The sequence below is a fragment of the Scyliorhinus canicula genome, chromosome 10, assembly GCF_902713615.1.
Source record: "Scyliorhinus canicula chromosome 10, sScyCan1.1, whole genome shotgun sequence".
Lineage (NCBI taxonomy): Eukaryota > Metazoa > Chordata > Chondrichthyes > Carcharhiniformes > Scyliorhinidae > Scyliorhinus > Scyliorhinus canicula.
The window spans coordinates 106,043,393-106,071,093 of record NC_052155.1 but is presented as its reverse complement, the minus strand read 5'-3'; the positions used below and the strand labels follow the sequence as shown (position 1 = coordinate 106,071,093).

Here is a 27,701-nt window from a genome sequence, read left to right as displayed (position 1 = left end):
TTTTAAAGAATTATTTCACAGAATGTGGGAGTTGCTTGCTAACCATAACTGCCCTTGGGAAGCTGGTGGTGAGCTGCCTCTTCAACTGCTGCAGTCCTTGTGGTGTAGGTGCACCTACAGTGCTGTTAGGTAGGTAGTTCCAGGATTTTGACCCAGCGACAGGGAAGGAACAACAATATATTTCCAAGGCAGGATGGTGAGTGACTTAGGGGCGAACTTACAGTTTGTGATGTTCCCATGCATTTGCTGACCTTGTCTTTCCAGGTGGTAGAGATTGCGGCTTTGAAAGATGCTGCAAAAGCTGCCTTGGTGAATTGCTGTTCTGCATCTTGTAGATGGTCCGCACTTCTACTGCAATTCGGTGGGAGAGAGTGATGCTTAAGGTGCTGGACAAGGTTCCAATCAAATGGGCTCTTTATTCTGGATGGTGTCAAACTTCTTGAGTGTTGTTGGAGCTGTATTCATCCAGGCAATTGGAGTATATTCCATCACATTCCTGACTTGTGCCTTATAGATGCTGAACAAGCCAGGAGAGTCAGGGGGTGAGTTATTTGCCTAAGAATTCCTTACAATTGTGCTCTTGTAGCCACAATTTTTATATGCCTGGTCCAGTACAGTTTCTGTCAATGATAACCTCCAGGGTGTTTCATCTTGACCCACTTCTGAGATCCCCAGCATCAGAGATATCAATCTTCAGACAATTCCACATGGTATCAAGAAACAGCTGAAGGCATGGGATACACCAAAGGCTGTGGGCTGTAACAACATCCAATTGTACTACTGAAGACTTGTGCTCCAGAATTAGCCAAGCTGTTCTGGTGCAACTACAACACTGGCATCTACCTAACGATGTGGAAAATGGCCCAGATTTGTCTTGTCAAAAAAGCAGGACAAACCCAATCAGGCCAAGACACAAGTCAGGAGTGTAATGGAATACGCCCCACTTGCCTGGATGAGTGCAGCTCCAACAACGCTCAAGAAGCTCAACACCATCCAGGACAGTGCAGCTTGCTTGATTACTCCCCCTTCCACAGTCAATCCTTACACCACTGACGAACAGTGGCAGCCATGTGTGCCATCTACAAGATGCACTGCAGGAACTCGTCAAGGTTCCTTAGACAGCACCTTCCAAACCCTTGATTGTTACTATCTAGAAGGACAAGAGCAGCAGATACCTGAGAACCCCACAAGCTGGAGGTCCCCCTCCAAGTCACTGACGAGGAAATACTGTTCCTTCATTGTCATTGAAATCTTTTCTAATCTCTCTTTAGCTGCAACCTATGTATTTCCATTCTACCCCATTACTTCCCCTTCTAACCCTCCCAATACATAATTAATCACATTTCTATCCCTTTTCAGTTCTGTATAAGAGTCAATGGACTCTAAACATTAACTGTGTTTCTCTTTTCAGATGCTGCCAGACCTGTTGAGTTTATCTAGCACTTATTGTTTTTATTTCTGAAACTTACCCTAGGCTTAGACACAATAAGTTTCAATAGATGAATTATAGAACCTGTGTACCCAGCCCATGTGAATATAGTGTGTACAGTTAATGTATACATAGCCCTTGTATTAAACCCATGTTGTATAATAACCCTGGTATGCAGCCCATGTGAGCATAATCCCTGCGTAAAACCACACAGAACTCGGATATACAACACCTGTGTTCAATCCGTTTGCCCAGAACCCCATGTGCACAGCCCATGTGAGCATGACTGCGAAAAGAATAAACAGTCTCACTTGTACAGTATTTATTACAGTTTAAAATGTTCTTAAAACAGGGCGATCAACGGCAGAACACATCAGTCGAAAACTGAAATAATAAAAGAAAATGTCCTTCGAGCCGGAATCGAACCAGCGACCTAAGGATTTCCGGAGTTTGGCTTCTACAGTCCTCCGCTCTACCATCTGAGCTATCGAAGGCGCTGAGAAACTAGCATCGTCCTGGTCAATAACAAGCAACATTCTCACATGGAATACATGGGCCTGGAGGTTCTGGGTCCGATTGTGCAGCGGGACTGGGAGTGCCGAACCATATCCCCCCGCCCCGGGATTGGGAGCGCTGACACCCCCCCCCCCCCTCCCTCCCCCCCTCCGGGACAGGCAGTGCCGGCCCTCCCTCCGGGACAGGCAGTGCCGAGCCACCCCCGGAACTGGGAGCGCTAACCCCGCCCCCCCCTCCGGAACAGGCAGTGCCGACCCCCTCCGGGACAGGCAGTGCTGACCCTCCCTCCGAACATGCATGCCAACCACCCCCCCCCCCCCCCCCCCCTCCGGGACAGGCAGTGATGACCCCCTCCGGGACAGGCAGTGCTGACCCCACCTCCGGGACAGGCAGTGCCGACCCTCCCTCCGAACATGCAATGCCGGACCCCCCCCCCAGGACAGGCAGTGCCGACCCCCCCCGACAGGCAGTGCGCCGACCCCCCCCCCCCCCCCCCGGGACAGGCAGTGCCGACCCCCCCCCCCCTCCCCCCCAGTGCCGACCCCCCCCCCCCCCGGGACAGGCAGTGCCGACCCCCCCCCCCCCCACCCAGGGAACAGCGCAGTGCCGACCCCCCCCCCCCCCGGGTACAGGCAGTGACGACCCCCCCCCCACCCCACCCGACAGGCAGTGCCGAAACCCCCCCCCCCCCCCCCACCCCCCCCGGGACAGGCAGTGCCGATTCCTCCCCCTCCCCCCTCCGGAACAGGCAGTGCCGACTCCCCCCGGGGACAGGCAGTGCCGAGCCCCCCCCCCGTTACTCCGGAATTAGTCTGCATTCACTCACAGCCTGTTACACCGGGAATAGTCTGCATGCCCACACAGCCTGTTACTCCGGGAATAGTCTGCATACACATAGACAGCCTGTTACTCCAGAATTAGTCTGCATACACACACAGCATGTTACTCCGGGAATAGTCTGCATAAACACACAGCCTGTTACTCCGGGAATAGTCTGCATACACACACAGCCTGTTACTCCAGGAATAGTCTGCATACACACACAGCCTGTTACTCCGGGAATAGTCTGCATGCACACACAGCCTGTTACTCCGGGAATAGTTTGCATACACATAGACAGCCTGTTACTCCAGAATTAGTCTGCATACACACACAGCCTGTTACTCCGGGAATAGTCTGCATAAACACACAGTTTGTTACTCCAGGAATAGTCTGCATACACACACAGCCTGTTACTCCAGGAATAGTCTGCATACACACACAGCCTGTTACTCCGGGAATAGTCTGCATACACACACAGCCTGTTACTCCGGGATTAGCCTGCATACACACACACAGCCGGTTACTCCGGCATTAGTCTGGAGTCTGACTGCATATTCCACTGGGATCTCTTGTCCGTAAACTTTCTTCTCCTGAGTTAAGCAGCGCTGAGTCAGTCGGTTAGATCCCGAGGAGTCAGCAAACAGGCAGAGAACTATGGGCAGCCTCTGTGAATGGCTGAATGCTGCAATTTGACACCAACTCAATTTATGTTCATTGTACCGCTACTAGAGTAGGATAACGGAATGGTTAAATATATCGGGTCAGTGGCGCAATGGATAACGCGTCTGACTACGGATCAGAAGATTGCAGGTTCGACTCCTGCCTGACTCGCATTTTTGTTAATTGCACTGATGAATTTCGTAATTTTTGTTTTGCGGTTCCCTGGACTTTAAGTATCCAATATTGAATTAATTCTTCACTGTGTGGAAATTCATTGTCAGGATATCAGGATGATATCATTGTCAACCATGACAAACAATACACGTTATAAATAGAGCGCAGCACCTAAAAAGTAATAAAATATTCCAAGGGGGTTCACATGCATAGCAAAAATTTGTAAACCAGGAAAGTGTCAAAAATAGCACACCATAAATCATTTGTTATCATTTATGATAAATACACATCAGTGACAACAGACATGATATAATGTTGACAAAGTTCTTCGACAGTCACCCAGACCCCCTGAACATATGCTGTCAGATTGTCCTGTATTTTGTGTTTTTGTTTAATTTTACATTGCCTCAAGACAAGTGGCGTACTTCGTAAGTCAAATGTATTTTTTGTTTTGCTTTGTAATTTCAATTATGCTGTTTAGAAAGCACTTGCCCAGCTCAAACATTCCTAGATAATTAAGCCTGGAATTGCTGCTTGCATGCTGGAAGTGAGTTGACAGGGTTGCTTAAAGTTTCTGGGATATATTTTCTGCCAGGCTAACGATTCCTTTCATCCTGGAATTTCCCCAGTCCCAAGACTTCCCAATCTCAGTACAACATGGTTAATGGTTTTCGCAACAGAATGAAAATAAATGATTTATTATATTAAATAAAAAACCATAGATCAGTTCGCTCCTTTATATAGGAACACATGAATCACCATTTAATGTGTCAACAACCTGAATTCAAGTCAACACAATTAATATACAATTATTGAGCAGCAGCAACACGGAAAAGAGTATCCTGGGGATCAGGAAAGCTCTTTAAAACTTACACCTCCACTGCAATCTTCAGGCTCCTGCAGGCGCATCAAACTCCCTAATCCATCGTGGTCCCCACACAAACTACCTTCAAGTGTACCTCAATCATAAAGTCCAATTAGTCTAGGACTAGGAAAGTGGGATTGGCGGCCAGGAATGCCATATTATATACTTGGTTATTAATAGAAAATATCAGCCAAAAACTGAAGTTATACAGTAAAAATGTCCTTCGAGCCGGAATTGAACCAGCGACCTAAGGATTTCCTGCGAATAACCACTACAGTCCTCCGCTCTACCAACTGAGCTATCGAAGGGACTGAAAAATGGTATCATCGTTTCAATGAGAATGCTGGTCCAGTCCAGTCATATGTTAAGTATTGTTCATTCTGGATGCCAGGTATAAATAGGAAAGTAGGTGTAGTTCTTTTGCTGCACCTGAAAAGGCAGTCGTCTCCAGAAAAATATTACAATGAAATCCTTGCATACTACAACCTCCACAATTCAAACTGGCATCCTTTTCATTCTCTCTGTAAATTCAAATCAATGTTATCCTTCCACCCTGCCATTCAAGTTGGCCAAGTTCAAGGTTTGTTCGCCAGTTTAACCTCGCATTCTTTCACCCTCATCCCGAATTAATCCTTGCAAGGTTCCTTTTCCCCAGTCCAAAGGTTTTGCCACTGCTGCTTATTTCTGGCATGTCCCTTTCTCCCTTTTCTTTGCCCATCGTCTCTCACTCTTCCCGTTCCCCTCAGTTCCTTTGCGTCCAAGTCAAACAAGTGAAATGGCTGCCATATATTACTCTCATGGCAATTCCTAATTTATGTTATGCAATGTCTGGAGTCACATAGCAGCAAATGACACAAAACTTGGAAATGTAATAAACAGTGAGGAGCAGAGTAATACATTTCAAGAGGATATAGAATGGTATGTAGACATGTATTTGAAGATCAAGCTGGAGTACTGTCAAAAATCATATGGATTAGTTGGCTTGCTAAATAGAGGCATGGAGTACAGAAGGCAATTGGCAAAATAGCCAGAGGCGACATGAGGGAAATCGTTATTGCACAAGGCGCTGTTATAATCGTGAATGTACTGGCTGAAGGCGTGGTGGAAGCAATTTCAATTGGATACATACTTGAGCGGAGAAAAGTTGCAGGAATCTGGAAAAGAATAGGGAATTAACAAAAATAACTTTCATTGAGCTGGCACAGACACGATAGATTGAATGGTCGCCTCCTGTGGTTTATCTTTCTAGGGTTGTGTAACTCAGGTAGGATTGGTATTGAGGAAATAGAGTGGCTGGAGGTGTGGGGAAGGGGATGATTGGACTCTGAGACCACAGTGATTTCTCCTTCCAGAATGACAAACAATTATGGGGCTGTACGAGTTCACCATCAAGAAGAAACCTAAATAGTGAGGAATAGACAGAAACCTATCTGCAGTGAGCACTGGAAGACAACATTGACAATAACTCTGAGAATGTCACCCTCTAATGCTTGGTTGCAAAAATAGCTTTGCAACCAGGAAGAACAATAAGTGAGACTAAATACAAAGATGATCACTAAGTGTCTAATCCACCCATTTCAAAGCCACGTACTACACTACACAATGGGCCAAGACAAGTTGTCACTTTGTCAACCATGATGTGGAGATGCCGACGTTGGACTGGGGTGAGCACAGTAAGAAGTCTTACAACACCAGGTTAAAGTCCAACAAATCACGAGCTTTCGGAGCACTGCTCCTTCCTTAGGTGAATGAAGAGGTAGGTTCCAGAACTGTTTACATAGACAAAGTCAAAGATACAAGACGATACTTTGAATGCGAGCATTTGCAGGTAACCCCAGGTTAAAGAGGTGTGAATTGTCTCAATCCAGGACAGTTGATAGGATTTCGCAAGCCGAGGTGGGGGGGGTGAATAAATCCAAGGTCCTGGTTGATTCCGTACTCATGTGTGTGGAACGTGGCTATAAGTTTTTACTCTGTGATTCTGCATTGTTTTGTGTCCTGAAGGCTGCCTTGGAGATCGCTCACCCATAGATCTGCTGAGGTGTTCCCCGACTGGAAGGGAGCATTCCTGCCTGGCGATTGTCGTGTGATGTCCATTCATCCGTTGTCGCAGTGTCCGCATGGAATCGCCAATGTACCACGCTTTGGGACATCCTTTCCTGCAGCGTATGAGGTCGACAACATTGGCCGAGTCGCACGAGTATATACCACGTACCTGGTGGGTGGTGTTCTCACGTGTAATGGTGGTATCCATGTCGATGATCTGACACGTCTTGCAGAGATTGCCATGGCAGGGTTGTGTGGTGTCGTGGTTGCTGTTCTGAAGGCTGGGTAGTTTGTTGCAAACAATGGTTTGTTTGAGGTTGCGCGGTTGTTTGAAGACAAGTAGTGGGGGTGTGGGAATGACCTTGGCAAGATGTTCGTCTTCATCGATGACATGTTGAAGGCTGCAAGAAGATGTCGTAGGTTCTCCGCTCCAGTACTGGATGATGAAGGGTACTCTGTCAGTTGTGTCCCGTGTTTGTCTTCTGAGGAGGTCGGTGCAGTTTTTTGCTGTGGCATGTTGGAACTGTTAATCGATGAGTCGAGCGTCATATCCCGTTCATAAGAGGGCATCTTTCAGCATCTGTAGATGTTTGTTACACTCCTCCTCGTCTGAGAAGATCCTGTGTATACTGAGGGATTGTCTATAGGGGATGGCTTCTTTAATGTGTTTAGAGTGGAAGCTAGAGAAGTGGAGCATCGTGAGGTTATCCGTGAGGTTATTGTGGTAAAGCAAAGTGCTGAGGTGACCGTAAGTGAGGGAGATGAGTGTGTCCAAGAAAGCAACCGATTTTGGAGAGCAGTCCATGGTGAGTCTGATGGTGGGATTGAACTTATTGATGTCATCGTGTGGTTGTTTCAGTGATTCTTCGCCGTGGGTCCAAAGGAAAAAAATGTCATTGATGCATCTGATGTTTAACGTCGGTTGAAGGTCCTGTACGGTGAGGAGGGCTTGTTCAAACTTGTGCATAAAGATGTTGGCATATTGAGGTGCGAATTTGGTCCCCGTGGCTGTCCTGTGTGTCCGGATGAAGAACTTGTTGTCAATGGTGAAGACGTTATGATCCAGAATGAAGCGGATGAGTTGCAGAATTGCTCTGGAGATTGGCAGTTGTCGGTGTTGAGTACTGAGGCTGTTGCAGCAATGCCGTTGTCATTGTAGATGCTGGTGTAGAGTGCCGAGACGTCCATTGTGACGAGGAATGTTCCTGGTTCAACTGGTCCATGGGTGCTGAGTTTCTGTAAGATGTCCGTCGTATCGCGACAGAAGCTGGGCGTACCTTGTACGATAGGATTCAAGATGCCCTCGATGTAGCTAGAGAGGTTCTCAAACAGGGTCCCATTGTCTGATACAATAGGACGGCCTGGTGTGTTGGCCTTGTGTATTTTTGGGAGGCAGTAGAGATTTCCAACGCGGGGAGTATGTGGGATGGGAGCATGTAGGGTGCTCTGAAGGTCTGGATCCAAGGTCTTGATCAGTCCGTTGAGTTGGCGAGTGTATTCCTTGGTCGGATCTGCGGGTAACTGTCTGTACTGTTCCTGGTTGTTGAGTTGTCGGTACACGTCTTTGCAGTAGTCCGTTCTGTTCAGTATGACGTGGCCCCTCCTTTGTCTGCTGGTTTGATGACGATGTTGCAGTTGATCTTGAGAGTTGGTCTTGAGAATTGGCGAGCAGAAACTTATAGCCAAGTTCCACACACATGAGTACGGACTCAACCGGGACCTTGGATTCATGTCGCATTACATTCACCCCCACCATCTGGCCTGGGCTTGAAATCCTACCAACTGTCCTGGCTTGAGACAATTCACACCTCTTTAACCTGGGATCACCCCCTATCTCTGGATCTGTAAAGACTTAATTACCTGCAAATGCTCACATTCAAAGTATTGTCTTGCATCTTTGACTTTGTCGATATAAACGTTTCTGGAACCTACCTCTTAATTCACCAGAGGAAGGAGCAGTGCTCCGAAAGCTAGTAATTTGAAACAAACCTGTTGGACTTTAACCTGGTGTTGTAAAACTTTTTACTTTGTTAACAGCATATCATTCCCAATGTGGTAACTGGAGCTGCACGCCACTTCTGCTTTCTCTCTTGTTGCTGTTTCCACACGCTTAAAATGAACATTTTAAGCGCCGGCATTGTGCATGGAAACACGTGTGATTTTGTGTTGGGGAAGCATTTCATTGGTGAAACTCATCATCAGCTGACAATATTATATTTCCACAGGGAGGAGAAACACTGAAGTGCTGCCGATTACCATATTCATTAGAGAGATGCATCACCGAGTCAGATTCGCCCCATGGCTCAGCAATGCCTCCCTGCATATTCTCCGATTTTCCATCAAGGAGGAAGGCACTCTATCATGATAACACCAGAAGGCCTTCCCACCAGAACAAGCAACCTGGACAGCGAAGTTATGGTAGCAAAGTTATGCAGGTCCAGTACAAGTAATGGGTCAATTACCTGTTCTGATTTACCACGGTATGTGCCAATGTTACATCCTTCATCAGGAGTCTTTCGTGCAGTCATCAATTATGTTTTTATGTGAGTGAGCAGCTATGCCATAACAGCAAATGTGTGATCAACCCTAGTGCCACGTGGCAATAGAGGCCAAATTGTGTGGAAGTTTGACTTTTGTGTGCACTGGTATATAACTTGTGAATGAGATGCCAGTAGGTGTGATACAAATGCATGAAATAACAAACAAGGAAGTCAGGTGTTACCTGACATGACACTAACTCTGCACTTAGTCATGCAGGACAGGCAGGTATATAATGTCTATGAGGGGTGACCATGATGTGGAGATGCCGGCGTTGGACTGGGGTGAGCACAGTAAGAAGTCTTACAACACCAGGTTAAAGTCCAACAGGTTTGTTTCAAACTGAAGAAGGAGCCGTGCTCCGAAAGCTCGTGTTTGAAACAAACCTGTTGGACTTTAACCTGGTGTTGTAAGACTTCTTACTATGAGGGGTGATGCACAGGAGGAGGAGTTTTTGACCTCACGCTCCACACAGTCGTTGAGAAGAAGCCTAGTGAGATCCCAAAGTGCGGTTAGTCACAGAAAGTGAGGCTGGATTGACCAGGTGTAAGGAGGACAAGGCAACCATCCTGGTGGTGACTTCTGGGTGCACGGGATGGATGCAATGAAATATGAAGTCCTCAGACTTTACCTCTGCATCTCAAGAAGACCTCTGTTGGGAAATCAAAAATTAGCATTCTGCGTAATTACGTCACCCCTTGTGCCACATTTCCCACTTGGGTTCCATAAAATCCCCCCACCATTTCTAACATTCTGTCATACAGTAACTAAATGATCATGGAAGCCCATCCCTGCTTCTGCTGCTACCTTACACTGCGGCAGCAGAAATAGGCTTCAAACAAAATTACAATAATTTTACCTTGAACGGCTGTTTTGATGACGTTTCATGGAACAAGAACCTATTCTAGTGCTTTTTCCAAAACTTGGAACCATATGGCCAGAGCTTTCAATTTCAGCAGTGACATATTGGATTGGCCTCCCCATTGCAGACTGAATCTTGAGCTGGCACTCTGCTGAAAACTAATCCCATTGCATTGCCGCCTTCCAATAGCCCCGTGTCTTTCTGTTCTTTAAATATTTATTGAATCCTTCCTTTGATTGGTGCTAAAGCCTCTGTCTCAACTATTCTCTGGGACAAAGGGGTTTCATGTAGAAAACTGCAGGAAACATTCTCCGAATATATTTCGGTACATTTTCTTAGAGATAAATTTAAATTGAATACCTGTTGTCACAGACTCTTCAAGTAGAGGAAATTATATTCCTCTGGTTCTTGCTCCTTCCAACATTGTGAACAGCTTTCCCTTTCTCTCCAGATCCCTCAAGAGTTTAAACAACTGTATCAAATCTTCTTTCCCTCTTCTCTTCTCCATGCTTTATGCATGTGGTGAATGTATTCACCTAAGTATGAACTGTCTGTATAGTGCTGTGACCTAGGACCTGGAAATGATGATATGGTCTACTTCCAGGTACTGTACTGGAACCCCGGTGGGCTCCACGTCTGGCTCCGCCCTCACCGGGGCCATATATTATCCGGCCACCTGTGGGTGGCACTCATTTGTACAGCCGACACTGGCAGGCGAGTTCATGGATAATAAAGCCTAATGTTCACTCGTTCTCACGGTCTCACAGTGGATTGACAGTATAACAATCTATCATCCATCGACAGCACCATGGAAGCCGCTCTAAAGCCAGATAAGCTCGAACTCAACGCGTGAGCGACAGAGGCCAAGGAGATCTTTAAACATTGGCTCCGCTGCTTCGAGGCCTAACTCGACTCCTCCACAATGCCTCTCACTGAAACCCTCAAGCTGCGACTCCTCCACGCTCGGGTGAGCCAGCGAATCTCTGTAATGATGGAGAAAGCTGCCACATACGAGGCGGCGGTCGCAACCCTCAAGGCGCATTTCGTGAAGCCCGTAAACGAGGTGTTCGCCCGACACCTTCTCACTACTCACCGTCAAAGCGCCGGGGAATCACTGGTCGAGTACCTGAAAAACCTAACCCTACTCGCGAGGAACTGCAGCTATCGGGATGTGACGGCCAAGGAGCACATTAACCTACAGATCTGGGACATCTACGTGGCTGGGGTCCGATCGAACTACATCAGGCAGCGCCTGCTGGAAAACGGGACCTCTGACCTGTGGGACGCGGTAAAACTAGCCACCTCGTTAGAGGTGGCCTACCAGAGCCTCAGTGCGTTCCCCGCGGGCCTGGCGAATCCCTCGTGGACACCATCGTCGTGGCCCCCGTCGGACCCGACTATGTCACAGGCCTGTGCTGCGCGGCTGCCAGTCCAGACCGGGGAATACCAGTGCTACTTCTGCGGCCAGGGCCAACACCCCCAGCAGCGCTGCCCAGCCCGCACAGCGATGTGCAGCGACTGTGGGAAAAAGGCACACATCGCCAGAGTCTGTCTGGGTCAACCTAAAGCCCAGAAATCGAAAACTCACCAGGCCCGACCCATGGACTCGCAGCCCCATAGACCCCGCAATGTGGCTGCGTGCCTGCCCGGAACGCCCCCACATCACCCTCGTGCAACTCGTGGGGGCTGCCATCTTGGCCGCCGACTCCAACACCGCCCGACACGTGCGACTCATGGGGGCTGCCATCTTGGCCGTCAGCTCCGGCACCGACCAACACGTGCGACCGATGGGGCGGCCATCTTGGTCGCCATCTTCAACCCAGCCCGACACGTGTGACTCATGGGGGCCGCCATTTTGTGACCCAATACCGCCGACCACGCAGGCTACCCGCAGCTTGGCGCAGTCACCCTCGACCAGTCGCAGCCAAAGCACCTGAAAAATTCAATGATGGTCGTCCGGGTCAACGGGCATGAGACGCCCTGTCTTTTCGACTCCGGGAGCACGGAGAGCTTCGTTCACCCTGACACGGTAAGGCACCGCTCCCTTCCCATATACCCCGCATCCCAAACCATCTCCCTTGCCTCCGGATCCCATTCGGGGATACTGTATTGCTAATCTTGCGATGCAGGGCGCCGAGTACGCTCATTCTAAGCTGTATGTCCTCTCTCACCTCTGCGCCCTACTGCTCGGATTAGGCTTCCAATGCAGTCACCGAAGCTTGACCCTACATTTCGGAAGACCCTTGCCCCCCCCCTCACGGTATGCAGCCTCACGACCCTCAAGGTCTCCCCCCCTTCGCTCTTTGCGAACCTTACTCCCGACTGTAAGCCCATCGCCACCAGGAGCAGGCGGTACAGTTCCCAAGACATGACTTTTATCAAGTCGGACGTCCAACGACTGAGTGAAGGGATCATCGAGGCCAGCAACAGCCCCTGGAGAGTGCAAGGGGAAAAGAATCAGATGGTTGTGGACTACAGCCAGACCATTAACCGGTTCACACAACTGGATGCGTACCCACCTCCTCCACATGGCGGAGATGGTCAACCAGATCGCATAGTACCGTGTGTTCTCAACGGTCGATCTGTAGTCGGCCAACCACCAGCTCCCGATTCGCCTGGAAGCACGCCACTACACCGCCTTTGAAGCAGCCGGCCGACTCTTCCACTTCCTCAGGATCCCCTTCGGGGTCCCGGTTTTCCAGAGAACGATGGACCGAATGGTGGACCAGTACGGTTTGCGGGCTACATACCCGTACTTGGACAATGTGACTATCTGTGGCCATGATCAGCAGGACCACAACGCCAACCTTCAGAGGTTCCTCCAGGCCGCCCAATCCCTCAACCTCACATACAACAAAGAGAAGTGTATTTTCCATACTACCCGACTAGCCATCCTCGGCTACGTCGTAGAGAACAGAGTCCTAGGCCCGACCGCATGCGGCCCCTCACGGAACTTCCCCCTCCCCACAGCCTCAAGGCCCTCAAACAATACCAAGGGCTATTCTCCTACTCTGCCCAGTGGGTCCCCAACTATGCGGACAAAGCCTGCCCACTGATTCAAATCTCCACATTTCCCCTGATGGCTGAGGCCCGCTCGGCCTTCAGCCGCATCAAGGCCGACATTACCTGTTTTGTTATGCTCTTGACGTAGCATAAGCCGCTTTCTTGATGTGCACTCTGACAAAGGAAGGTTCAGACTTGGAGATAGCTTTAACACATTTATTAAACTGTTAACAATTCTCCTACTTTGATTCGACACTCCTGTTAATCCTGCTATAGCTACTCAGATTATCTAACCAGCCTGCTACAATCCACGTGGTGGGAGTGATGTGTTCAATCAACCCTGTGTACTCACTAAGTGTCTCCACTGGAAAGAGGAAGATCATGTGTGCTGTGTCCTTATATATGGGTTGGTGTAATGCCCTCCTGTGGTAGTGTCACCTCTGTGCGTGTCGTGAATGCCCATTGGTCGTGTCTTATCTTACTGGCCTATTGGTTGAATGTCTGTGTGTCATGTCTCTGGTTCTCCCTCCAGTGTCCATCTAGTCTACGTGTAATTACATTAACCCCTTGTGTATTTACAGTGATGCATATCACCACATCCCCCTTTTTTCGTGTGACATATTTTCTGTACAGTGTTAAAGAAAATTGAACAAAAACAGGTGTATAAGTGATGCTATGTACAAGTTATGATGACTGTGATGACTATACAATAGTATACAAGACCAAATAATAGTTGCAGTGACTTTGAGGATAAGACAATACAAAATAAAAGTTATGAGTCCAATAGTTCATGAATTTATGTGGTCTGGTATAGAAGTGTCAATGGTGACGTTGTCATTCCCTTGTGAACACCGTCAGTGTCCCTGTGCTTACAGAACCAAGAAGTGCTCAAATCACTTCGTTGGCTGAGGTGGACTCTTTCTTTCTTTTGTTTCACATTAACCCTGTCTTTACTCACTAAGTGTCTCCACTGGAAAGAGGAAGATCATGTGTGCTGTGTCCTTATATATGGGTTGGTGTAATGCCCCCCTGTGGTAGTGTCACCTCTGTGCGTGTCGTGAATGCCCATTGGTCGTGTCCTATCTTACTGGCCTATTGGTTGAATGTCTGTGTCATGCCTCTGGTGCTCCCTCTAGTGTCCATCTAGTCTACGTGTATTTACATTAACCCCTAGTGTATTTACAGTGATGCATGTCACCACATCACCAAGGCCGCAATGCACGCGGTGGACAAGTCCGTTCCCTTTCAGGTAGAGAGGGATGCGTCAGATGTCGCCCTGGCCGCCACACTCAACCAGGCGGGCAGGCCAGTAACATTCTTCTCTAGAACCCTCCACGCTTCCGAAATCCGACACTCCTCATTCGAGAAGGAAGCACAAGCCATAGTGGAAGCTGTGCGGCATTGGAGGCACTACCTAGCCGGTAGGAGGACCACCCTTGTCACCGACCAGCGGTCGGTCGCCTTTATGTTTGACAACGCACAATGGGGCAAAATTTAAAATGACAAAATCTTGAGGTGGAGGATCGAACTCTCCACCTACAATTACAATATCAAGTATTGTCCTGGGAAGCTCAATGAGCCCCCAGATGCCCTGTCCTGCGGCACATGCGCCAGCGCGCAAGATGACCGACTTTGGGCTATCCACGATGACCCCTGTCACCTGGGGGTCACCCGGCTTACCCATATTATAAAGGCCCGCAATCTGCCCTTCTCCATCGAGGAGGTCAAGGCCATGACCAGGGTCTGCCAGGTCTGCGCAGAGTGCAAACTGCACTTCTACCGGCCAGACAAGGCCCACCTGGTAAAGGCCTCCCGGTCCTTTGAGTGCTTAAGTATTGACTTCAAAGGGCCCCTCCCCTCCACCAACCATAATATATACTTTCTAACCATCGTCGACGAGTACTCCCGCTTCCCCTTCGCTGTCCCCTGCCCCGACATGACCTCGGCCACTGTGATAAAGGTACTACACAGCATCTTCACCCTGTTTGGTTTCCCTGCCTACAACCACAGTGACTGGGGCGCATCGTTCATGAGCGATGAGCTACGTCAGTACCTGCTCAGTAAAGGCATCGCCTTGAGCAGGACTACAAGCTATAACCCACAGGGAAATGGGCAGGTAGAGAGGGAGAACGCGACGGTATGGAAGGCCGCCCTCCTGGCCCTCTGATCAAGAAGTCTCCTGAACCCCCGCTAGCAGGAGGCCCTCCCTGACTCCCTCCACTCCGTTAGATCAATCCTCTGCACAGCCATGATCGAGACCTCTCACGACCGCTTGTTTGTCTTCCCGTGGAAGTCCATCTCCAGGGTCTCGCTTCCATCTTGGCTGACAACTCCGGGACCTGTTCTCCGGAGCCATAAGACCGACCCCCTGGTCGAGAGGATCCAGCTGCTGCACGCCAACCCCCAGTTTGCCTACGTTGTGCACCAGGATGGACGGCAAGATACGGTCTCCCTACGGGACCTGGCGCCAGCTGGTTCCCCTGCCAACGCGCCCCCCTCCTCGCTGCTTAAAGGCACCCCCTGCGCCCCTTATGCCCCCCCCCTCAGGTTTCCTGTATTGTCCCGCGCCAGCACTGCCGCAACCCACCATCCCCTTGCCTACCCCCACTCCTCACCCGTCTCCGACACGCCGGACTGAAGCTCAAGCTCCAGACACAACGCCCCACGCTGGTCCACACACATCTACGCTACCACCAAGAAAGCACAAGAGCGCCTATACTTCCTCAGGAAACTAAGGAAATTTAGCATGTCCACATTAACCCTTACCAACTTTTACAGATGCACCATAGAAAGCATCCAATCTGGCTGCATCACAGCCCGGTATGGCAACTGCTCGGCCCAGGACCGCAAGAAACTTCAGAGAGTCGTGAATACCACCCAGTCCATCACACAAACCTGCATCCCATCCATTGACTCCATCTACACCTCCCTTTGCCTGGGGAAAGCGGGCAGCATAATCAAAGATCCCTCCCACCCGGCTTACTCACTCTTCCAACTTCTTCCATCAGGCAGGAGATACAGAAGTCTGAGAACACGCACGAACAGACTCAAAAACAGCTTCTTCCCCACTGTCACCAGACTACTAAATGACCCTCTTATGGACTGACCTCATTAACACTACACCCTGTATGCTTCATCCGATGCCACTGCTTATGTAGTTACATTGTATATCTTGTGTTCCCCTATTATGTATTTTCTTTTATTCCCTTTTCCCATGTACTTAATGATCTGTTGAGCTGCTCGCAGAAAAATACTTTTCACTGTACCTCGGTATACATGACAATAAACAAATCCAATCCAATCAATCCCCGGAGTCACCACCTGCAACAACCGTTCCCGCCGCATCGCCAGAGCTGAGGAGGTCTAAAAGAACAATCCGGCCTCCAGACAGACTGAATATTTAATGACCCCACATCACCCCCGCTGGACTTGATTTTTTTAACAGGGGCTGAATGTGGTGAATGTATTCACCTAAGTATGAACTGTCTGTATAGTGCTGTGACCTATGACCTGGAAATGATGATACGGTCTACTTCCAGGTACTGTACTGGAACCCCGGTGGGCTCCGCCTCTGGCCCCGCCCTCACCGGGGCAATATATAGACCGGCCACCTGTGGGTGGCACTCATTTGTACAGCCGACACTGGCAGGCGTTTTCATGGATAATAAAGCCTAATGTTCACTCGTTCTCACGGTCTCACAGTGAATTGACGGTATAACAATGCAAAAATGTGATAGCCAACCAATTAGCTTCACTTGAGGGGCCCAGTCAATTGTGTGTGCATTGGAGGGGGGGGGGGGGGGGTTTGAGGGGTTGGTGAGGGAGTCATCAACTTCAACACACGGTGATCAAAGGTCACTGTGAATCACTCAGGCAACTGAGTTCCCTGCAAGCCAGCAGCATTATTCAGCAGAAGGAGGCCATCTGGCCCATTAAGTCTACACCGCCCTCTGATAGATTACTCTACCTAGGCCCAATCCCCTGCCCTATCCTTAAAGCCCCAAAAATCTATAGACATTAAGGGGAAATTTAGCATGGCCAATGCACCTAACCTGCAACCTGGGAGGAAACCAGAGCATCCAGAGAAAAAGGATCCAGAGGAACCCCACACAGACACAGGGAGAGCATGCAAACTCCATACTGTCACCCAAGCCCAGAATTGAATCCCTGGTGCTGTGAGGCAGCAGTGCTAACCACTGCGCCACCGTGCTGTCCCACCTACCACATTGAATCACCAGAGCTGCAAGCCTCCCTCAGTCACCTTTGATCTTCCCTCCATCACACTCAACCCTGCATCCATCACCCTAACCGCTTCCTTGTGATTCTTGAGCCACCCACCATCACCCTTGATCAACTGTCGTTGTAGAGTTATCCACCATCAGAATCAAGGTGCCCCCAGCATTCACAACCCTCCCTCTGTTACGATCCTCCCTCTATTCTCAAAGAATAATAAGTCAGAGTACAGGAAGGAGATAGAGAACCTAGTGGTGTGGTGTAATGACAACAATCTCTCCCTCAACATCAGCAAAACTAAGGAGCTGGGCATCAACTTCAGGAAGCAAAGTATCGTACACATCCCTGTCAGCATCAATGGTGCCGAGGTGGAGATGGTTGACTGCTTCAAATTCCTAGGTGTACATGTAGCCAACAATGTGTCCTGGTCCACTCATGTCCTCACTACGCCTATACTTCCTCAGGAAACTAAGCAAAATTGGAATGTCCACATTGACTCTTATCAATTTTTACAGATACACCATAGAAAGCATCCTATATGGCTGTATCACAGCCTGGTATGGCAACTGCTTGGCCGAAGACCGTAAGAAACTACAGAGAGACGTGAACACAGCCCAGTCCATCACGTGAAACCATTGACTATGTCTGCACCTCCCGCTGCCTTGGGAAAGCAGGCAGCATAATCAAAGACCCCTCCTAACCGAGTTTTTCTCTCTTCCAACCTCTTCCATTGGGCAGGAGAAACAAAATTATGAGAAAACGCACTAACAGGTTCAAAAACAGCTTATTCCCTGCTGTTACCATACTTCTGAATGACCCTCTTATGGACTGAACGGATCTCTCCACGCATCTTCTCCACTGAGTAGTCCCACACTCCATATGCTTCACCCGATGCCTGTGTCTATGCCATCACAATATGTATTTATGTATGTCCTATGTTTTTACATGTATGGAACAATCTGGACTGTACGTAGAACAATACGTTTCACTGTACCCAGGTACACCTGACAATAAATTTTTTTTAAATCAAATATTACTCTCGACCAAATATTACGTTTGATTAAACTCGGCTCTCCCAGCCTCACCAATATCCTGCCTTCTACCATGCTTGAGATGCCTTCAGTAGGGATTGACCTTCCCTTGGTCATCCAGCTCCCTCCCTTTGTTCCCCACAACCTTTCTTAGAGCCGCTATGACCCGCCATCCCTCCCTCAGAGAGCCAGGCCCACTTGCATCAGGGATGGGGTGATCATGCATTGCAATCCTTTGCGAATGTGTCTTGTTCAGATTATGCCATCAATAAATCACTGCAAAAGATTGATACAAATTCATTGAATGCTACATAATTGTTAGCATCAGTTAAGTTTTGCTACGGAAGTTTGAAATGACCATAGCTCAGTGGAAGCATTTGTACTTATGCCAATAATTTTTTTTATTTTATCAGAGGAAATCAACTTTATTTTTGAAACAGAATGAGACCGTGTGAAAGACAGTGAATGGCAGCCAATGTATCTTGTTGATTGCAGTATTTGATCCTGCTCATTGTGAATAAATCCTAATTGTAATGCAGGAATCTTTTAAATACATGTTGCTGGACAATGTTTTTGCTAGCTGTACAGGACATTTATAACATTCAGTTAACATGCTCTAACAAAGGACTTGACCATTCAAGATTCTTTTAAATGCACAGCCGCATAATTTTAATTTTCTTGGTAGATCATAAAAGTCGATATAAAATAAACTGTGAAAACAGTAAGTGCATTTCCAGATTCCTGTGTTATTGGTTCTCTGTAACAATTTGGCCTTGACACCTTAGCTGCTGTATTCAGCTGATTCTTCCATCTGGTTTCGCATCAGCAATTCCATGTTTGTTTGCCTTAAAACTCGCGTGACAATATTACCATCTTTGCCATCGTTCAGACAATAGGTAGGCTTGGATGTCAGCAAGGCAATTATTCAGGCGGATACATTTTTACAAATGAAGAAGCAGTGATGAGCAGATGTATTTACATGGCTTCTGCCTTCATGTTCTGGGGTGGGGGGCAGTGGGTGTGTGTTTGAGTGATGGGGTTGGTGGGGGGGCCGGACGGTTGGCCAGAAATGAAGGTTATTATAGGGCTCCACTAATTGTAAATCCACCCCATGTCCCTGGACCAAAATCTGTAAGTCCATGGGTGCCAATGCCCTCTTGTGGCATTGCACCCGAAGTGGAGATGCCAGCACTGGACTGGGGTGGGCACACCACTTGATTAAAGTCCAACAGGTTTATTTGAAATCACAAGCTTTCAGAGTGTTGCTCCTTCATCAGTTGAAGTGGAGGCAGGTTCACAAACACAGCATATGTAGGAGGGACACAACTGCAAGATAATGTGAAGAATGGTTGGAATGTGAGTCTTCAGATAAACAAGTCATTACAAGTACAAACAGTGTGAGTGGAGTGAGGGATAATCACAGGTAATTGAGGTGTGAATTGTCTCAAGCCAGGAGTTAGTAGGATTCTGAAAACTCAGGCAGAATGGTGGGGGGTTACACCGACAACAGCCAATCTCGAGATGCAATCCTACAACTCATCCGCTTCATCCTGGACCACAACGTCTTCACCTTCGACAACCAGTTCTTCATCCAGACACATGGAACAGCCATGGGGACCAAGTTTGCACCTCAATTAGCAAACATCTTCATCCACAGGTTCGAGCAAGACCTCTTTGCAGCATCTCAACCGAGGCTATATACTAGATACATCAACAACATTTTCTTCCTTGGGCCTCAGGGCGAAGAATCACTGAAACGATTACACAATGACATCAACAAGTTCCACCCATCACTCACCATGGTCTACCCTCCAGAATCGGTTGCATTCTTGGACGCTCACATCTCCATCAAGGACAGACATCTTATCACTTCACTCTACTGCAAACCCACGGATGACCCCACGATACTTCACTTCTGCAGCTTCCTCCTAAACATTTTAAGAAGCCATCCCCCACGGGCAAGCCCTCCGTAAACACAGGATCTGCTCAGATGAGGAGGAATGCGACAGACGCCAACAGACAATGAAAGAAACCCTCGTAAAAACGAGATATAGTGCTTATCAACAGTTCTGACGCACCACAGCGAAAAAACCACACCGATCTCCTCAGAAGATAAACACAGGACATGAACAACAGAGTACCCACTTCCCCTGAGCGGAGAAACTACGACAACTTCTTCTGAGCCTTCATCATGTCATCGATGACAACGAACATCTCGCCAAGGCCATTCCCACACCTCCACTACTTGCCTTCAAACAACCGCCTAACTTCAAACAGATCACTGTTCACAGTATACTACCTAGCCTTCAGAAGAACAGTGACCACGACACCACACGGCAACCTCTGCAAGACATGCTGGATCATACGCTGCAGGAAAGGATGTCTGATATGTAGTACATCAGCGAAGCCATGCAGACGCTACGGCAACAGATGAACGGACACAGCGCAACAATCGGCAGGCAGGAGTGTTCCCTTCCAGTCAGGGAACACTTCAGCAGTCAAGGACATTCAGCCTCCAATCTTCAGGTAAACCATTCTCCAAGGCAGCCTTCAAGACACATGACAACGCAGGATCACCGAGCAGAAATTGATAGCCAAGTTCCGCACGCATGAGGACGACCTCAACCAGGATGTCGGATTTGGGTCATATTATATATAACTCCCACCATACTGACCGGGTTTGCAGAATCCTACCAACTACATTGGCTTTAGGCAATTCACACCTCAATAACCTGTGATTATCCCTTATTCCACTTGCACTGCTTGTACCTGTAAAGACCTATTTACCTGTAAAGACTTGCATTCCAAACATTCTTCACATTCCAATCTGCAATTACCTCTTTCCCATATATTGGATGCTGTGTTTGTGAACCTGCCTCCACTTCACCTGATGAAGGAGCAGTGCTCCGAAAGCTTGTGATTTCAAATAAACATGTTGGACTTTAACTTGGTGTTGTGATACTTCTTATTGTACCTGGAGAGAGAGAGAGAGAGAATAAAACCATAAAAGAGGTATAGAGATTGAAATATCAAGCATCAAATAAACATTCAATAAGTCTAGGCCTTCATTTAGAACAGTACTTTTTTAATAATATACTGATTCTTTTACATTGCAAATGTATACACAAAACAAATAATAAATCATTTTACCGATTGCTGATATTTTGCTAACACTTTATTTTTTAATTTGTTTAGCTCCAGTGCAACCATACTTTCAGACGTTTTATTGTTCAAACACTGTATTTTTTTCTTTCCTCGCAGTTTATGTTCACATGTCAAAAAGAACAGAAAGGAAAAAATTAAGTAGAGGTAAAATACAAAAGGAAAAAAGAAATGCTTTGAATGAAGCTTCTTCCATTAAAATCAGTCACCTTCTCCACTTGTTTAATGTTCTGATTTCACAGCAAGAACCACATGGACAGGATAGTGACAACAGTCTAATACCCACTAACAAATATTTAGTTACGTTGCCTTTTTCTGAGAATTGTGCATTACATTTTATATGTCAGAAAATTAATACTTTTTTTTATATCCCCATTTGTTTTGCATTCACACAACCCATTTTCTGTTATCCTATTGTGATTGGTAAGCACCAAAGAAGTCTGCACGTCCTCCCCGTGTGTGCGTGGGTTTCCTCCGGGTGCTCCGGTTTCCTCCCACAGTCCAAAGATGTGCGGGTTAGGTGGATTGGCCATGCTAAATTGCCCGTAGTGTCCTAATAGTAAGGTTAAGGGGGGGGGGGGGGGGGAGTTGTTGGGTTACAGGTGGATGCGTGGGTTTGGGTAGGGTGATCATTGCTCGGCACAACATCGAGGGCCGAAGGGCCTGTTCTGTGCTGTACTGTTCTATGTTCTATGTAGTCAGGTATCACGTTCTCAGAAGTGACAACAGTTAATTATCTGGCTAAGGACACTTCATATCTGGCTAAGAATTGGGAAATGTAAGGGTCTCTACAAATGGAGATGACTGACGCGTGCATTGAACATCTTCTGATCACTGGAACCTTGAAAATATGCCAAGGAAAGAAATCACGTTTTGTGCAGAATGTGAGCTTGCAAAGATATTCATGTGTTTCACTTGATTGCACATTTGGGGAAGTAAGCAGAAACTAGATCACTTTTGAATCCGAATGCCATGTATGTTTGTTCCAGGCAAGTTCAGTGACCAAAGGTAGCAACTTACAACCGATAACACTTGAAACTGGACAGGTAGTAAAATATCAAAAAGCTGAAAATTACATTCTTTTCACAATTGATTTAACCGACGTGGGCAGACAATATTCCCACAATGGACTGAAATTCAAACGCATCATACATAGGTAGTTATTATATTTTAATGCATTAACTACAGCAACTAACAAAACAAAACTACACAAATCTTTTGCTAATTTCGAAACCGTTCATTTTTAAAATATTGACAAATAAAACCATAAAGATTGTGTCATATTTGCCTTGATAAAATCTCCCTGTAATTTATATTTTTTTAAATTGATGTTGCTATTTATCAACAGTTACTTACACGAGATGGGTGGAAGATGTGAAGGAGAACATTTCTTTATGTTTTAAATAGGAAGTCATGAAATTGCCCAACAATCCAAAATAACATATAGACAGAAATATGCACACACATGGTTACTCTGCTTCAAATTTAGATACAAAATGGGCTGAATAAGTGGGGAAACATATCCTCATCATTCCCATTTCATTGTTAGAAATTCCAGTATGTGCTGGTGGACAGCAAGGTTTCTTGCTGCTTGGGGCACATGAAAAAATTAAGCTTTTGTGTAGAACTATGACATAATTTCTGGCCAAGTGAAGTTATGAATAATGAATTGCATTCAGAATCACCGCCTCAATGTGGAGCACAACAAGAAGGATTTTGTTGTATTTCAAGATGGGACACTTTACACTAAAAGGGTCATTCTACAACTTTGTGTTCAAGGTGTTTGTAAAACACAGCAGTGTTTGCTGGAATTTCTAATATGTGCCCTTGAAATCAGTGGGTACGGGCAGCAAGATGCAGAATTGCATCATAATTCAAGAGAATTTATAATATTTACATCTAGTCCATGAAGGAGGGAAAAGCAGGTGCATTAAGTCTTTGAGCACTGAGAAGTTAATACTAAAATAAAATAACAGCTTTCCTCCAAAAATTCAGGGAATGATATTTCCTCTGGTTTTGGAAGATTTCTCTAATTCTACTGTACACTAAAATAGAAAAGTATTCATTTAGGTGGTGGTTATTGAAGAAATGCGTATCTTACTAAAGCTATGAAAGGGCAAACTGTAATCAAAGAACTGAAATAGAGATGACTAAGGTGAGGCTATGATTCAGATAGCATGGAAGTACATTACAGTCTTTGCTCCAAAGGTACATAAAATAGTTCCTATGTGGTATCTATTCAAATCCCTTTAATGGTTTCCTTTGACCTAAGGAACCTTGCTAGAATCTCTACCACAGTTAAATTATACTCCAGAAAGAGCTTCCAAAACTATAAATAATTGAAGTGCTGATCTTACTCCTCCCTGCATTTGTCACCCAGTCTTTTTGTTATAGCTGCAACCAGGTCAGTCAGCCTATTACTCAGAGTGCAATAACAACGTCCCAGCCATAAAGAATTCAGTAGCAAGTAGCAGAACTACTACAATATTTTTGCAGTAAATGATTTATTTCTAACTTTCTTACTGTCGGGACAGTGAATAGCTAGTCAAGTGGAAAACAGGAAGTTAGTGTTCATTTCCAGCCTCACATGTCAGTAGGTGTCTACTTAATAAAATACATTTGCTTATGCAAAAACGTGCAATTTGGTTACACAGTATACAAAATATGACAAATGTCTGAGGGAAAAAGTCTTTCAAACACAGTCAGCAGAAGTGTTTAAAATAATAGAATGCCCAATTCCAGATGATGTTATAAGGTAAAGTGAGAGAAACCAAGGATTTGATTTTGAAGTGTTTAGAGCAACAAAGCTCATTGGACTTTGCTCATTGATAGGTTTTCAAACTGATTTTTACAGTCGTGGGTACTGTTGATGGTGGTTGTTTAAGAAATATCAAGATTGATAGTTGATGATGTAATTTTCCAAATGTAAATACCACCACATTCCATGGCATGTCCACATTGTAACAGTTGCCTGGATTTTCAGCTCAACTTGCTGCTTTCTTAAATTCTACCCATCGGTATTGTAGCTACGTCGACCATCACCAATAAGCTGTGTTTTCTCACTTGCATTTGTAGGCTGTAGCACAATTGGAGTATCCCCATCTGCAACAATAAAGCAACAGGAAGTAAGAACAGTGCATTAAAATAATGTCTGGATATGCTTCAACCTACAGTTCAGATGTTTAAAAATGTCATCCGATACTATGGGTTGGAATTTCGTGAAGAAAATGGGTCTCATTTAGGAGGCCCCTGCCCGCCATATTTTCATTCTGCAGAGGGTGGGGTGGGATAAGCACACCTTAATTTACTGGGACATCGACCTAGTTACAATCATGAATATCAGGCCCTGAAGGTATTCAGCGAAGCAGAACAAATTGCTTTTTCAGATAGCCTCATTATGAATTCTTGGCTGAACTCCAGAAGTTGCTAATTTACTTAACTCTCAGTAGGGGTGTGTTTACACAGCTACAGAGGGGAGTGATGGCTTTGTTTGAATAATATATTTATTATCTTGAATTAATCAGATCTTTGAGGAGTTTTTCAAATGCCTGTGACAAAATATTGAGGTATGAAGTAGATATAGTTTTTTGTCACTGACCCGATGAATGTCTGTGGTTGATTGACAGTTTTATAAAAAGGTAAGAGGGGAAATTTAATTCAAAGCAAATGTTGAATGGCTTTTGTTTTAGGTGCTCAACTCGGGACTAGGGTACTCCCATGATATTACTCCTCTGAGATGCCACAAACCACATCCATGAATAGAACGGACTAACTCCATCAATTTATTCTGGTGGGGGGGGGGGGGGGGGGGGGGGGGGGGGGCAGGGTGAGGTTGGAAGTGCTCCATGCAGGCTTGCTACCCATCCCCTTATATCCCCCAGTGAAAATTTCCGGACAGTAGAATGGAGGGGGAAAGCCTGGAATTGGGCCCCACCTGTCATTTTAAAGGCTTCCGACTTTACCCAACTCCACAAGAATCCGGGCCTATAGCTAACAAAGCTTTATGGAAGAGCATATAACACAATTTTTTAAATGTATTTACTGTGAGCATAGCTTATGCTGCAGCAAAATTAACTCCTGCTGATCAAAATGATTATTGCTGCCCTGCTTTATAATGTTGAATTAATGTCCTTTGTTCCCAAAAAAGGTAGATATTGGTAGATAAAGGTAATAAAGGTAGTTATTGAGCCATAATTTATTATTTTCAGCTCCTGGAAAACCAGACCAAATTCTAGAAATAATTAATATTCTGTTTACATATATATGAGTTTCCAGTCCATCAGGAAAAAGTCCTACTTTCACTGTGCACTTACATAAAGTACAGTGTGGACAGTACTGCAAGTATTCAAATGATCATCCACTGCTAAACCATTGATAGAATTTATTTTGGCAGCGAGAGACAGCTGAAAAAACATTCCATGGTATCAGCTGCTGAGTGAGTTGCACGTGGTAGAATGGAATATTATTTCCTATTTTGGAAATGTTCACATATTTCAAAGTAAAATTAATCATAGCACTATAGAAAATTAGTACCAACAGGTACGTTGTTTTAAAGCGGTTCCTACATAAAATTAAATAAGAAAACAGAATTTATACACAAGTAGATTTTCAGGAGAATGAAACATGATCAGTTAAACATAATGATACAGGTCTCCAGTGGAAGGAATATGATAAGCCCCACTCCGTAGTGGCTATATTTAAAAAGTACCTCTTTAAAAATACATTACTTGGCTTTATCATGTGACTTGTCACATAAATTCACCATCTGATTAGATGCAAACTGTCAAATTCCCAGGTTCAAAATTTGGTATGTTCCGAGAAGCGATTCCCATTACTGGTCACTGTTTAGTGCCTCAGTTAGAAACTGTGAATGGTTGTTTGAAGAGGACATGCTTAGGTTTTTCAAGGATGCCCTCATGTTAGAAAAGCCTGTTGAAATACACAGTTTCGGTTTACACATGAAGAAGAGACAGTTGCAGTGCGAGTTGCCAGCTCCTGGGAAATTGGGTTTCACTTTCCGAGAATGGGTGTGAAGTGGAGCTGGAGAATAAGGAGGTTGGGAGAAAAAATAGACACAACTCTCAAAAATAGTTTTTTGACAGAAATTGTCATTGACAGAAAATCCCGCATTGACAGAAAAGTAATTCTGAAAGAACAAATAAAGAAACTCTCATCATTCACGACAATACCCCACTTAACAGAGTCATAGAGCTTTACAGCACAGAAAGTGGCCCCTCAGCCCATCATGTCTACACCGCCATCCAACACCTATCTATTCTAATCCCATTTTCCAGCACTTGGTCTGTAGCCTTGTATTCTATGGTGTTTCAAATGCTCAACTAAATGCTTCTTAAATGTTGTGAGGGTGTCCGCTTCTACCATCCTTTTATGTGGAGATGCCGGCGTTGGACTGGGGTGAGCACAGTAAGAAGTCTTCTGCTTTTTTGCATCTTTGTAGAAACTGAATGTCAGTGTCTATATGCGCGATCTTCCTGGAGATCCTCTCCACTTTGAGCCGGCAGTTTGCGGTGTCAATGGTAGCCATGATGTGGAGATGCCGGAGAAAGACTTCTTACCATCCTTTTAGGCAGCGAGTTCCAGATTCCTACCACCCACCTGGGTGAAAAGGTTTTTCTTCAAATCCCCTCTAAATCTCCTGCCCCTTACCATAAATCTATGTCCCCTGGTTATTGACTCCTCTAGGGGAACAGTTTCTTCCTATCTACCCTATCAATGTCCCTCATAATTCAGTACACCTCAATCGGGTCCCGTCTCAGCCTTCTCTACTCTAAAGAAAACGACCCCAGCCTAACCAGCCTCTCTTCATAGCTTGGGGGCGGTATTCTCCGCTCCCGATAAAAATCGGGATGACCATCGTGAAATCGGCCGAGGTTCACGACGGCCTCGCGGCCTGCTCCCCGCACCTAATTCACCCCACCCGGGGGGCTAGGGGCAGGCCCCCGTCTTTCCCGGCCGCGACCTCGTTGCGCCGGAAATGACGCACAAAACGGCGCATTTGTGAGGTCATCTGCGCATGCGCGGGTTGCCGGTTCCAACCCGTGCATGCGCAGATGACTTCATCGCGCAGATGGCGCAAACCGCGCATGCGCAGTGGCTGTTTTTCTCCTCAGCTGCCCAGCAAGACGTGTCGGCTTGATCTTGCTGGGCGGCGGAGGGGAAAGAGTGCGTCTGTTTCGGATGCTGGCCCGATGATCGGTGAGCACTGATCGCGGGCCGGTCCCGAGTACAGTCGTGGTGCTCCCGTGCCAATCGGGCCCCTAGATGCCCCAAACAGGCATCTGGCGCCCGTTTCACGAATGCAGCAACCAGGTGTGGTTGCTGGCATGTTGAAATGGGCGT

At 46.4% G+C, this 27,701-nt stretch overlaps 1 protein-coding gene and 3 non-coding genes across 6 annotated transcripts in view; 1 reads left to right on the top strand and 3 right to left on the bottom strand.

Annotated features, from left to right (window-relative positions):
- Nucleotides 1–1,834: 1,834 nt before the first annotated feature.
- trnay-gua lies at nt 1,835–1,923 on the bottom strand. Its single transcript is given in 2 exon segments — nt 1,835–1,870; nt 1,887–1,923. It is a non-coding gene; the product is annotated as a tRNA-Tyr (tRNA).
- Nucleotides 1,924–3,525: 1,602 nt separating this feature from the next.
- On the top strand, nt 3,526–3,598 carry trnar-acg. The gene has a single exon. It is a non-coding gene; the product is annotated as a tRNA-Arg (tRNA).
- A 1,087-nt stretch (nt 3,599–4,685) lies between these two features.
- Nucleotides 4,686–4,774, bottom strand: trnay-gua. The gene is given in 2 exon segments: nt 4,686–4,721; nt 4,738–4,774. It is a non-coding gene; the product is annotated as a tRNA-Tyr (tRNA).
- A 19,054-nt stretch (nt 4,775–23,828) lies between these two features.
- The window catches only part of dnajc5b (DnaJ (Hsp40) homolog, subfamily C, member 5 beta), a 193,726-nt gene continuing 189,853 nt past the window's right edge, over nt 23,829–27,701 (bottom strand). For all 3 annotated transcript variants that reach the window (XM_038809497.1, XM_038809495.1, XM_038809496.1), the window contains one exon: nt 23,829–24,443. In XM_038809497.1, the coding sequence (XP_038665425.1) occupies nt 24,349–24,443 (95 nt within the window). In that variant the 3' untranslated portion in view covers nt 23,829–24,348. The remainder of the gene's footprint in view (nt 24,444–27,701) is intronic.